Source organism: Branchiostoma lanceolatum, chromosome 4 (genome assembly GCF_035083965.1).
Source record: "Branchiostoma lanceolatum isolate klBraLanc5 chromosome 4, klBraLanc5.hap2, whole genome shotgun sequence".
NCBI lineage: Eukaryota > Metazoa > Chordata > Leptocardii > Amphioxiformes > Branchiostomatidae > Branchiostoma > Branchiostoma lanceolatum.
Genome location: NC_089725.1, coordinates 2,050,784 through 2,064,164, shown reverse-complemented (window position 1 = coordinate 2,064,164; position 13,381 = coordinate 2,050,784). Strand labels below are relative to the sequence as shown.

The 13,381-nt window shown below is 39.8% G+C and overlaps 1 protein-coding gene across 2 annotated transcripts in view; it reads left to right on the top strand.

Annotated features, from left to right (window-relative positions):
* The first annotated feature begins 2,897 nt into the window (after positions 1-2,897).
* The window catches only part of LOC136432214 (fibrinogen-like protein 1), a 30,805-nt gene continuing 20,321 nt past the window's right edge, over positions 2,898-13,381 (top strand). Inside the window, exon 1 of one of the 2 annotated variants that reach the window (XM_066423269.1) lies at positions 2,898-3,336. In XM_066423269.1, coding sequence (XP_066279366.1) covers positions 3,201-3,336 — 136 coding nt within the window. In that variant the 5' untranslated portion in view covers positions 2,898-3,200. Of the gene's footprint in view, positions 3,337-12,158; positions 12,616-13,381 lie in introns of those variants that run through there. The other variant, XM_066423270.1, reaches the window with a different exon arrangement.

Here is a 13,381-nt window from a genome sequence, read left to right as displayed (position 1 = left end):
GTACAGGGTACAAAGTTCATGAATTCTAGTAGATAGCAAATATCTTATAAAAAAATTGAAACTGACAAAAAGACAAACACAGCAAGGTACAATAAGAAACTAGGACGGCAACATTTGCGAGAGCAAATACAGCATATTTTGCCCATCTCCCTCCCAAAAATTGACTGTTTCAAAATCAGCTCTTTCCAAAAAATTCTACCCAAAAGTGATCTATTGCAAAGTCATTCCTGTCCGAAATAGAACTTTTGTGTATATATGTATAATAGATATATACATGTATATATGCTGTTATTCCAGAGCACGGGAGGCCACAATGTACGCTTTCGGTGTGAAAACGGCCAATAAAACCCTCAATAAAATCATTATAAAGGCCTTTATAAAAAAATGAGAAATTGTCTGGGGTGTTTGTGCTGACTCTGCTTGTATACGAAAGTTCAGTTCATTTGGCCCAGGGGTGACTAAGACGAAGCCCTTTGAAGATTTGACAGGAGAAGAAAAGGAGGAGGAGAAAGATATATGACCAAAAACAGTTATTTTACCCATACTTATAGTATAGGCAAAATTTAAAACAGTATATTTTGCCAATACTTATAGTATAGGCAAAAACAGCGTTTGGGCTGAGCAACCTATGATGGAATCGTTAAAAACAGGGTCATTTTGGAATATCATTAAAGCTTGGTTTAATAATAATAATAATAACTTTATTGCAAGTTCATGCCCGAAGGCTAATTGCAGACAAACAAGTACATTGATATACATGGGAATCGACATAGCTTTCTAGTGTACTGTGAAAGTTCTATGTCAACTAAGGTTGACTATTTAAAGCTATGTTTCGGCTAAAATCAAAATATTTCTGATAGCATCTTGAGACAAGAAATGTGCTTGTTCAGGTATATTGTTCAAATATCGAGACTAGAGCGTACCACGTTCTATAGAATGCCGAGAAAGTTTATTCTTGGTTATTATAACGTCTTTGACATACAAAAAACAGCTGGAAAGAAGAGATACGATAAACAGTGACGCTGTTTGCGTATAAACGTTGCATCCGTGATATTCAGGCACATTCGAAAAAGACGATCAGAGTTGCGTTTTTCGACGTGTCGTTCACATAAACAACAGAGGGTTACATTTAACCACGAACACCCCATTACCTTTACTCCGGTTAGTAAGATATATCACTTTAACGACCACTTCTACATGTCAGGGGGATGTTAGTTTGTAGGGTACTGCCATCAAAATGTGCTTCCCAGACTAAGGATCCCCTAGTTGCAGATCTCTTGTCGCGCCTATGCAAAAATGTTCCTTTCGGCAACTTTAAAATAGGTTTGTAAATGTCAGCAATATGTATGGATGTGACTGGGTTGAGATTGCAATCTGGTAGAATAGGCAATTCTACCGGTAGAGATCAAGATCAGTGACTCTGGCGACAGGGATCACGTTCATCATCTTGTACAGTACACTCGGCGAATCTACCAGTACAACCGGCGATTCTGCCAGTACAATGGTCGAATCTACCAGTACAATCAGCGATTCTCCCCAGTACAATCAGCGATTATACCAATACAATCGGCGATTCTACCAGTACAATCGTAGACTCTATCGGTACAATCGGTGCATCTACCAGTAGAATTGGCGAATCTATCAGTAGAATTGGCGATTAACAGTACAATCAGCGATTCTACCAGTACAATCAGCGATTCTACCAACACAATAGCGGCGAATCTACCAATACAATCGTCGATTTTATCAGCATAATCGGCGATTCTACCAGTACAATTAGCGATTCCACCAGCACAATCGCGGCGATTCTACCAATACAATCGTCCATTCTATCAGTACCATCGGCGATCGTACCAGTACAATCGGCAATTCTATCAGTATACTCGGTGAATATATCAGTACAATCGTCGATTCTACCAGTACAATCAGCGATTTTCCCCAGTACAACCGGCGAGTCCACCAATACAATCTGATCTCAATCTCTTCAAGTACAATATTCGATTCTGTCAGATCGCAATTTCTACACGAACATATGTATGTCCTTTACTATAAACCGTCTTGATTGACGGTATTCAAAATGGAAGTTAGCTCAATATGAATACCAAAGATGCGTTTATGGAGGTTAGACTTTCAGGTAATAAGATACGCCAAATGACAGTTACTCAACTAAGAAGACAGAGACTCGGTCGAAGGCATCACCATATTGCCTAAGTTAGCAAAATTGACACTGAAAGTTTTCGTCTGTAGGTACCGAGAAGTTCGATTTTTCTATAATAACGGCATTCAGCACAGGACCACCAAGCGCTGAGTGCTAGGAAAATTGTGACAATGTTGAGGGGGGATGGTGCTAAGGAAGAAGCAAAATGCGACTTTTCAAATACTATTCTTCATTTCTAAAAGTATACTTTAACATCCAAGATTTATATGTTAATTACCATACAACCAGTATTGAACTCCCGTTGAATAAAGATAAACGACATTTAATTTGTTGCCTTGATTGGAAACTGAATACTCTCTCTTTAAAGGGATTGAAGCTGAATACGCATCATTTATCCTTGGCTCGCGGTTAGCCTTTTTCCGTCCCTTTGGAAATTCGTACTTACAGATATTGATCGTTTGCGGACAAACCCCAGACTATCTCTGAGAAAATGATATCCCCGATGTATTGAAGCTGACTGTTTGCCCTTAACTTACCCATCCCTCATCCCCATCTGCGACCGCTCTCATATGAGCACCGCTGTGCTATTGTCAACTAGAGATTGGACACCGAGGGAAATTCGACGGAAGGCCTCAAATACAAACAAATGACTTCGGGGTTGAAAGGAAGCGATGCGTTTCTAACTGATTGGCCTCGACGGCTGCATTCACTCCCTTCTGCTTTATTGGAAATGCCACCTACAAAGCCAGACGAAAGATAAGACGAAACCCTTTCATGTCAAGAACTGTCTAAGACCGAGCAACGTAGTTGCTGCCGAGAGATAGCCCCCATCAGTTGGGTAGACCTGCACGTCTTTGGAATGCCAATTTATTTATCCCATTGACTGCTGCAAAATGAACACATGAGAAGGCATGCATCATCCCAAAATTGATCTTCATTATTCGACAATTGTGACGCCGGGTTATGGCGACGTTGCGTAGGATCTTCCTGTGACTACGGCGACGGCGCACTGTGACGCCGTACGTACGTACGGAATCTTCAGATGAGACTTGGGGAAGTACCTGGGCGGTGTGACGGCGTCCTCATCTCACCAGCAATGATTCAGTCATCCGTATCTAGCAGCAAAGGACCAACCAGGCTATTCCACAGGTCGGAATGGGCTTCGCATGAGAGTCTTGGTAAGTCTCGGCTAGCAAAACAGCGCAATACAGAATACAATTTTAGAACCTATTTTCAGCTTTTTTTTCATTTATTTTCCTTGTTAATACCATTTACACACAGTTTGGAATTGAAAGCAGACTGTTTGCAGGACGCTTTGACATTGTCTACATTCGATTACGTCACAAGCATATAGTTCTAAGGATGCTGTGTCTAAAAGTTGATCTAAATATTGTTTCATATTCCTTGGAATGACTTCTAAACATAGAGCTAGAAACGAGTGCTCTTTGATATCTCTGTCATTGTTTATGATTTTGAATACGTTTGTGCCGATAAAGATATGATGCGATATTGCTTATACTCCTTCAATCCTCTGTGCCTTGGCCCTGCTATATAAAGTTGCCACCTTTCTTGTTTAAAATTGAAATTGTCTTCCACGTAACATTTTCTAAATGTATATTTAATAACTATCAACGAATCAGCAGTTACTACTCGTGTCTCTTTTGGGTATGTGAAATATGTTATAGAAAGAGCAGGAGAATTTGATATATGTATCTCGACAGTCAGTGTTATATATATCCGATATATCTCTATTACTAGCATGGTTTTCTTTGCGTAAAATATCAACGCAATTCATGTATCTTTACCGTGTATCGGCGGTTACAGGTCGTTTTTGCTACATTGTCAGTTCGCTACAGTACGTTTCGCTACATGGCAAGTCGCTTCGCCACATGGCACATGTCGTTTCGCTACATCTGAATATTTTTCTCTAGATAGACTAACAGCATAACTTGTGCCATGTAGCGAAAGAACTCCTGTCATGTAGCGAAAAAACTGTAGCGAACTGACAATGTTCAATGGAAACAAACGAAAAAACGAAACGAACGAAACAAATGAAACGAAACAAACGGTTACCGTGTCGGCTTGCTTTTGATCCCCTAGCTTGGTAAACCCATAGACTTATCTCCGTGCGATCTTCGTGCCCTAACTGATTTGGCTGCAAGGTGGAATTAAGAATATGTCAGACGGGGTCATATTCTCGTGAGTAAAAAACCAATACTCTTCAACCAACCGGGGATCTTCCTCTTGCAAAACAATATCATCCCTGGAAATAAAACCTGATTGAAGTTGTCATGAACGAAACAAGGTTGAAGGATTGTTAAATTTTTAGTGTACCACCGGCTTTCAGTACCTGTGATTAATCTTGCTTTGTCGGGTAAGCTGCTTGGATGGGCTATTTGTATCTTGGTCATTACGGGCAATGATGGGCGGTTGAGTGTATACATAGATGGCTCTTTATCGATCTCTCTTTCAAAGATTGGGCACTTCTGATTCCTCGCACGGCGTCCTCGTTGCCCCAGTTAACACGTTGCCCCGTAGGATAATAGATAGCTTTCCCCCCTGTGTCAAAGGTATTAGCTCGCATATGGGTGCGGAAGCACCATGCAACCCTCACACTATCCCGGGTCTCTCTCTCAGGAATGGAATTGGCCGCTGAACGGGTCATTTCGTACCGTTGCCGTTTGATTGAAGAGAAGAAATATGCAAATGTTTATTTGGATGTTTTCTCATGTCTTTACTTTTTATACAGAAATCAATTTAACGAAAACGTTCTAAATAACATTGCCTTGTGTTTAAAGAAGATATATAAGCTGAAGTTCGCATATCTTTACTATTCATACAATGAATGTATGGATGAAAGCGTTTATAATAACCTCTGCCTTCAGTTTGAATAATACAGATATTAAGCCAAATTTTCTTCGTATGTGCGCATATCTTCCTTTTTATAAAAGAGTTGAATGAATAAAAGCGTTTGAAATGACCTTTGACTATGTTTGAAGAATAAGAATAAACAGACGTTGTGCCTTTGGATGTTCGCATATCTTTACTTTTTCATACGATGAATGCATGGATGAAAACATTTGAAATGACCTTAACGTCTATCAGTAAAAGTCGAACCCTTTTAAATGTTGATTACGTAATATTTCATGCTGAATCAGCCGTACTTTAATTTTGAATTCAAAATTCAGACTTTTATCCAGTTTCTTAAGTAACTATCTTTTGGCATATCTTATTACCTGGATGTCCAACCTTCATCGACACATCCTAACCTTAGACCTTAGATCCTCCTGTAACTTAAACATTGTCCTTCTTCGAGCGGCCTTATACGTGCAAACGCTTCAGATCTCCTTTCAAATCTGCATTCCACGCTTGAAGTTTGAGTTACGTACCCATAAAAACTGATGACCGCTAGCGCTGCCGTCGCCAAATGGCAACCCGCCACCAATAGTCAACACGGCGCCCTCCACTTGCCTTCTGGCATTCCGAGAAGGTCTACCGCTACCCATCAACCTTCAACATTGAACTTTTCACACACCATTGCGAAACAATTCCAGAGATGTCAGAGTTTATTCATACTTCATGTTGTAAAAGGCAAGAGATGTCAACACTGGTTTGGACATCGATAAGCTTTTATTACCTACTGGTAAAACCACATCGCATCACATTTAATGATCGTGCTGCCCCATTGGCCATTGATATTCTTTAGGTCAAATAAAGACAAAAATGCCAAGAAAAGCGTTTGTAATGGCAAGGGTCATCTTTCCCCTATCTAGATGATAATGATTATGTGAAGACGTAATCATTAGCGGACGTGCAGTGAGATCTAAGTTTGCGGATGGCCTCAGTCCATCAGCCCGCTAGAGGATAAACCGAATGGACTTCCTCGAAATTGGGGGATTGCTTCAGTCTAACCTGTGTGCGATTGGTAACTTAAGGCTATGAATGAAGTAAAATGTTCTTCATTCTAATGTTAGCGATGGCTTAAGGGAACAGAGAGGGCGGGCTGAAAAGTTATTCGTTCCAGGTTTACTGACCATCTAGACAATTGAAAGTCTGTATACAATCTGTATCTATATAGCCTGTATAACCACCCTTCGGCGTAACACAAGCACTCGGCGCGATAGCAGCTGGTTATATTACACCGAACGACCTGTCACATCTAACCTTACACCATCTAACTGTAAGAGTTGAGTATGACCCTACAGTGCTTGGGTGCAGCGAATTCCAATCTACAATTAATTATAGTAACAATTATTAATACCCCAAGAATGCAATGTATCATAGTGGGAAGATGATTCCGGACATAACATATCTTATAAAAGCATGAATAGGCAAAGTTTGCAAATACTATTGTGTAATCATTTCTATCAATCTAACGTGCACCAGTAGTTAAAAGAAGACTGAAGGCCATTTTTACATATCAAAATCAATGAAATTCTTTATTACTGCCAAAAACGCATCATAGAATATGTAGGAATATATTGTGCCATGATATGAAAACAGCACATAAACTTTCGAGTAACATCATAACACTAAGATTGGAGAAAACATTTAATTTGCAGTTTACCGGGTATCTATTCACGATTGCACGGTAATTTACTAGCCCGTTCGTTGTCTCCATTTCCCCAGCAGTTATAAATCTTGAGTGAAAACTAGAAACTCTTGCACAAGACCAGTAGTCCAAATCCAAATAAGTCTATGATGATGAAGGTTAGACATCCAGGTAGTAAGATACGCCAAAAATAGTTACTCAAGCAACTGGAAATTGTCCAACGTTTCAGACAGCATCCGCTATCTTTCGTCAGTGACTAAAGAAAGATCTGGCAGAACTAGGTTTTATACCAAAACTCTGAATGCATATGTTAATGAAGTGAAGACAATTTCAGATGGTTCAATAGAATAGTGAGTTAAGACAAGGTTGTATGCTAATGAATCAATTAGCTCCTGTTGTTCTGACTTTCAGGCGCTTGGAACAACGCTTGGAACAACGCGCTACCCCCGCTACACTGCCCCCCCCCCCAACAACATTAGCCCCTAAGACAACAGGAGCTAATTGATTCATTAGAATACAACCTAGTCTTAACTCACTATTCTATTGAACCATCTATTAACATATCCATTCAGAGTTTTGGTCTAAAACTAGTTCTACCAGATCTTTCGCAAGTCACTGACGAGAGATAGCGGAAGCTGTCTGAAACGTCTGACTGTTTCAAAATTTTATCCAGTTGCTTGAGTAACTATTTTGGGCGTATCAAATGAGTCTATCTTGCCAGCTTCAGATCATATATGCGTACTACTATATCTACCATTATGTTGTTCCGCCCCTCAAACATTTCATGATTTTACGAACTGTTACATGGCATTGATCAATGTGTCCCGGTATCTCATCTCATCCAAATAGGTTAATGAGAGTCTGATGACCCTGTGTACCACAGGCGCTCATACATACACGCATCGCTAATAATGAAATAAAGACCAAACTGTGCCTCTACCGCAGGGAAATCTATGGGATGTTCTCTTTGTACAGGAAAGGCCATGTTGATGTGATTATATGGGTGACTTCGTCTCGGAACTCCAAAACAGATACGAGCGCGTGTAAGAATAAAGGTTTGGCAAAAAAAAGTTTTTATCATACAATCTAAGTTGTCAGGAAGGTTGAACAAATGAATTAAAACACAGAGTATGGCATACCGAAAAATACATTTTTCCAAAATTTGTTCTTTCACATTTTCTTCTTTAACTTTAGAATTGACCTTCTACGACATCAGTATCCGATATTTTTTGTTTCTAATTTTGCAGCTGTTTTGTACGATACAGTATAGTATGGTCAAAAAGTTTTTAGGCGTGGCATCTCGCATATTTCCTTGCAGATTTCCTGTCTTTCACGCTCTGTTAACAGATTAAGGCTTTTAACTGTTGATGAATGTAAAAAAAACATTGTACTTCTTCGTTCAGTTTATTAAACGTGCGCAACGTATATCCGAATATACATATAATATGATGTTGAAAAATGCTAGTGTCCTGATGCATGTAGGATTTGCAACTGTGTTTGTTGGATCACTATGATCGAAATGTAAATACAAATGAATAGATTAAAATACAAATACTAATTATAGCCTTTATTGCATATTCCTGCCCAGAAGGGCTAAATGAACAGATGACAACACATGGTCTATAAGAAGCATAATGCAAAACATGAATTGATAAAATGCTACATTCTAACATTGAAAACTAAAAAACAGACAAAACTGTTGACTATTGCTAAACTAATGTTGATCACCGAGTAGTTTTTTCTCTCTTTTGAAACATTTGGAAACATGACTACATACTTTGTCAATTATATGTTCGTTCTTACGTGACATCAGGTACATGATTGTGTATATGAAAGTGTCCTGCTTTGACATTTCTTGTCTAATTCTATTGTCTTAAACAGCGATTGGCGCTCATTTTCATATAAGGAACAATCGAGTAAAAAGTGAGTTTCATTTTCAACACATAAATGGTCACAGAATTCGCATATTCTATTATGAAAAGAAAAGAGAGAATCTCTTCCCACCGACCGAAGTTTTTCAATAACCGGAAACACAGCATATTTTTTCTCAAGCCTAAACGGAAATGGATGACTAATGCTTCTTTATTGGACGAATAGAAAGATTTAATTTTGGAAAATCAATAAAGGTAGGTTTATATGAATAACTTCAATTGCCAAAGAAATGTACTAGTCGGAATACCTTAAATATGTATATTGCTCTATACTGTATCAATTGACCATTATTGTTTATGCAGGAAATAAAATGAAAGTATAATCTTAATCAGGGTAAATTGTTTAGTGGATTGTGCATTTTGGCATGTCATAGTCGTGGGACGAACCTATAGTATATAAACGTGTTCCTTCAAGTAAGGGTTTTTGAATCAAATACAGAAGAATGATCACTTAGTGGACTAAACCTGGTTTATATAGTGCCAGCACAACTGTGCGGCCCAAGGGCTATAGTTACGGAGATGTTCGCTGCCCTATGCACCATATGTCGTGGGAAGGACTTAAATGTCAATGTAGAAATTGCGATTTAGGAAAATCGCGGATTTAGGAAAATCGCGGTTTGTCCAACGACGGATTGGATCGGGATCTGTCCTTGGACAGATTGAAATCGGGATCGGTCCTAGGACAGATTGAAGTCGGGATCTGTCCTAGGGCCATCCACGATTCTACTAGTACAAATTGGGTTAGGTTTAGGGTTAAACTAACTTTATTTACACTCTTATGTCTTTACCCTAACCTGATCTGTAGATTCTCGAATTATCATGGGACAGAAACCAACTGCAATCAAATCAAAATGGATTCTAGTTTGTCGAGCGCAATCTGTACTAGCAGAATCGCGGATTTTCCAAAGACAGATCCCGATTCCAAACTGTTCTAAAAGAGATCCCGATTCCAATCTATCCTAGGAGAGACTCCTATTCCAATCTGTCCTTGGACAACACGCGATTGTCCTGAGTTCCAAGTCTACTAAATCTGGGAAAACTAGATTGACCAAATGAATTAGGTCTGCAAGTTTGATGTAACGAATATCTAGGAAACAATTGATTAGATGTATCCAGGGACACGGGGACCTCAGATAAAATTTGGTCAAGCTGTACATCATATAAAATAAAAGATGTTGCTCATTAGTTATAGGTACTGTGTATCTTCATGTTACATCATCAGCAGCGGATAATGTTATATCCTTCTCAAAAAGAACTTAAAATGAGACTGTCAGTCTGGAATTATCGTGTCTCACAACTAGATTTAAAGTTGAGCAAACTTGAGCTTTGACGTCAAGGAACAACCTCTAGCTTTAGATGATTTCCTAGAATTTTCTCCACATCCTTTTCGGCTTAAATGGCTTAGAGAGATTGATGTTCTCTTAGATGCAAAGTAATTGGAAGCCTTCGGGGCAGGCATTCGATGTTTGATTTCGGTGCAAATGTGTTAGCTTTAATTGTTTTAGCCGTGTAAGTATATATTGAACCACGCTACCTAAAGCGACATACTAATAAGTCAAGAGTAAATCTGTCTGTAACAACTGCTGGGTTTCCAAAGGGATCTATTACCAGGGACGGCGGTGCCTAAGTGCAATTTACTTTATAAGTACTTTCTGATTCAATATAACACATTGAGGCATAGCTCAATAAGCTATGCATAAATAGTAATGGTGTTTGGTATGTGAGGAGATTTTGAGACCCTAGTGGCTTTCTTTGGTATTTCGGAAAATGCATGTATCTTTTATTCTTAACATGATATAATTGTTTTTAAGAAATATTTTCTTTGCTAAAAAAAGAGGCTTGCCCCCCCTCCCATTTTCTTCTTACTTCTAGCCTGTCGAACAGAATGATTAAGAAAGGAGTGTATAGATTTTGGTTATTATTCAGGTTTTTGGTTTGCAGGCTTGATAAGCTGTATCATGTAAGTTTGATAAGCTGTACTAGTAGGTTTGATAAGCTGTACTATGTAAGTTTGATAAACTGCTTGATAAGCTGTATTATGTGGGTTTGGTAAACTGTACTATGTAGGTTTGATAAACTGTGCTATGAAGGTTTGATAAGCTGTAGTATGTAGGGTAGGCTGAAATATGTATAATTGACAAACTGCAATTATGAGCTTTGATAAGTTGTACTAGGTAGAATTGATCAGCTATACTATGCTAAAGGTTTTGTATATTTGGACATAGATGGTTTGGGTATCATTTATATCGAGTATTATTCGTTACTTGCCCATTTTAAACGACATGATCACAATGATATCTTTCGTTGGAAAGAAAAGAGCAGAGTTTTGCCTGGTACTTATTGTAGTTTGATTAGTTAGACCTCGGTGTCTATAGTGTAAGTATTGTACCTCCTCCAAAGTACGTACGCTCAATACATTTTCACAGAAAACGAGAGAACAAGCATAGCGAGAGATAAACTGTTCTCCAACTCTAAATTTCATTTTTAACCAAATCAATCGGTCTTCATCAGCTATTCGACCCAATGGCTGTGGACACGTGATTACGCACCGGTGACGTCAGCACTGGGTCAAAGGTTGTCGGAAGTCGGTACCGCCCCCGACTTAAAGCACTCTGTCAGCTTCATGTCTATTTCTCTCCGCTCAACAACATAACCACACCGCAAGCAGGTGTCTTCCACCCAAGCATAGAATGTTACCTTTTCAAACAGCTATCATAAACCATGTTGGCGCATGCATACAAATGACTTACTCACCACTCTACCATACAGTCGTTACATGTCACCCCCAATATACCGTCGTTTTTCCTGTCTTTTTTTAAAAAGAGTGACTCAATGTGCTTGCAAACCTTAAACCTACACCCCGTGAAATGGAAGCTTACCGGAAGGCATCTCACTATATGTCGTGGTCAATACGAAGGCGTGCTATATTTTGGTTGAACGTGGACATTTCTGTTCACGGGCTTTAGCGAATAAATCGTAGCAGGAACGAAACCACGCTGAATGGTTCCGCCATGGGGCTCAGGATTCTGGTCAATACATTTACTATTCTCGGCATTACACGACAACTCATGCCAAGGGGAGCATATAACAATAGTGTGGTAATGTTGGCTTATTGCTTTCGATATGTGCCGTGCGCTTACTTTTATATCCTTGTTCGAGCATTCATTTCGTTGCCAAGCTATCGGTAAAACTTCACGATAAAAAAGTAATGTCATGTGCCGAGGCGTTTTATAGAACTCAACCATGTTCTGCTTAGGGGTTTTTAATGATTGTATCGAGCTTGCATAGATCGACTTATGAATTATTTCAGCGTGCTAATAATCTTCACGATTGTGAATCTTAAAAGAATCGACATTCATTGAATAAAAGGGCATAAATGTAACCCATCGGAGGTATTAATGATGCCTTTTCCAGCTAATTGAGAAGGCTGATCACAGACCGTGGCGTTCCGCGTTAACTGAGTGGTACCAGATGGCGCGGCACCTCAGCCGACACATGCGCAGAGCGGTCCAAAACCCTGGCCGCTTGCCTGCCGGTACTTCTCTTCATTTGTTGCAAATGGAACCTGCTAGATCGACCTAAGCAGACGTAAATATCCTACGTCCTTTCATTAAGATGAGTGAAGAGAGACAGATATCCCTTCCGGGCATTTCATCCAATCGTAACATTGACACAATGTTCTAGGCGGTGGAGGAGGATGGAAGAGGGGTTGTACTAAAGTGCTTGTTGCGAACAATGCTCAAGGCTTTACGAATAAGGGCTACTACATTGCCGCAGCCAGGGCCTACTTCATTTGCCGGGGGCTGGTCATGCATCACGCTGTCATGTCATAGAGCATGTCTACTGGTGGTGGAGCTGGCGTGCCGCTCGCGTTCTTCACAGCAAGACGGTACCGTGGCAGTGAGGGATGCAGTGTGTCTGTGCCGTGCCAGAGGAAGAAGATAATAAAGGCCGCTCATCAGACGGTCGAGGCGGTAAGTGAATTTCACCACCAAAAGGCCTTATTCTGCGTTCTATCGCATTCGGCTCCAGGTATATAACATGCCAGGGGGCATCTATAGGCTCATTATGAAGACCCTCACGCCATACGTATGTATAGGCTGTGCCCTACGCAGGGTACCAGTCACTAAGTGAACTGGATAAAATCAAGAAACGGTCAGACGTTTAAGACAGCATCCGTTGTCTATTTCATCAGTGACTGTACGCTGTTGTACGACCCATGCACAGACGATAAAGACAAATATTGTTTATGAAGGTGGTCATATTACTTGTCAATAATCAGATTGACCATTTTTATCCCCGTGAAAGCAATCAGGGCAGAACATATACTGTCAACGCGGAAAGAAAAATGGGGTTTGCACTCCAGTGGGCACGGCTCTCTTTACAATCACAATCTCATACAAATTCCCCTTCTATTGCATGAGATAACGTGACTCCTGGGGGGTTTCATTATTATGAAAGGTCGTTGATTTATAATAGCCGTGCCCTGAAGGCGTACGGAGCTAGTGTGTCCACTTATGCCACTTCTATCCAAGGCATCAATTATTAATGATAATCGCTTCCATTTGTTCGGCATGGCATGTTTCCTCAGAAATGATTCACGGCCACGACAGAAGTACATGTATACGCCATTGCAAGTTTGGGTAGGACATCGAGCCATCTAGGTTTCTAATGTACAATTCTACAAAGGAGATAAATTTGTTGCCTGAGATGACATTTGTTCGTCATGGTATGTTTATA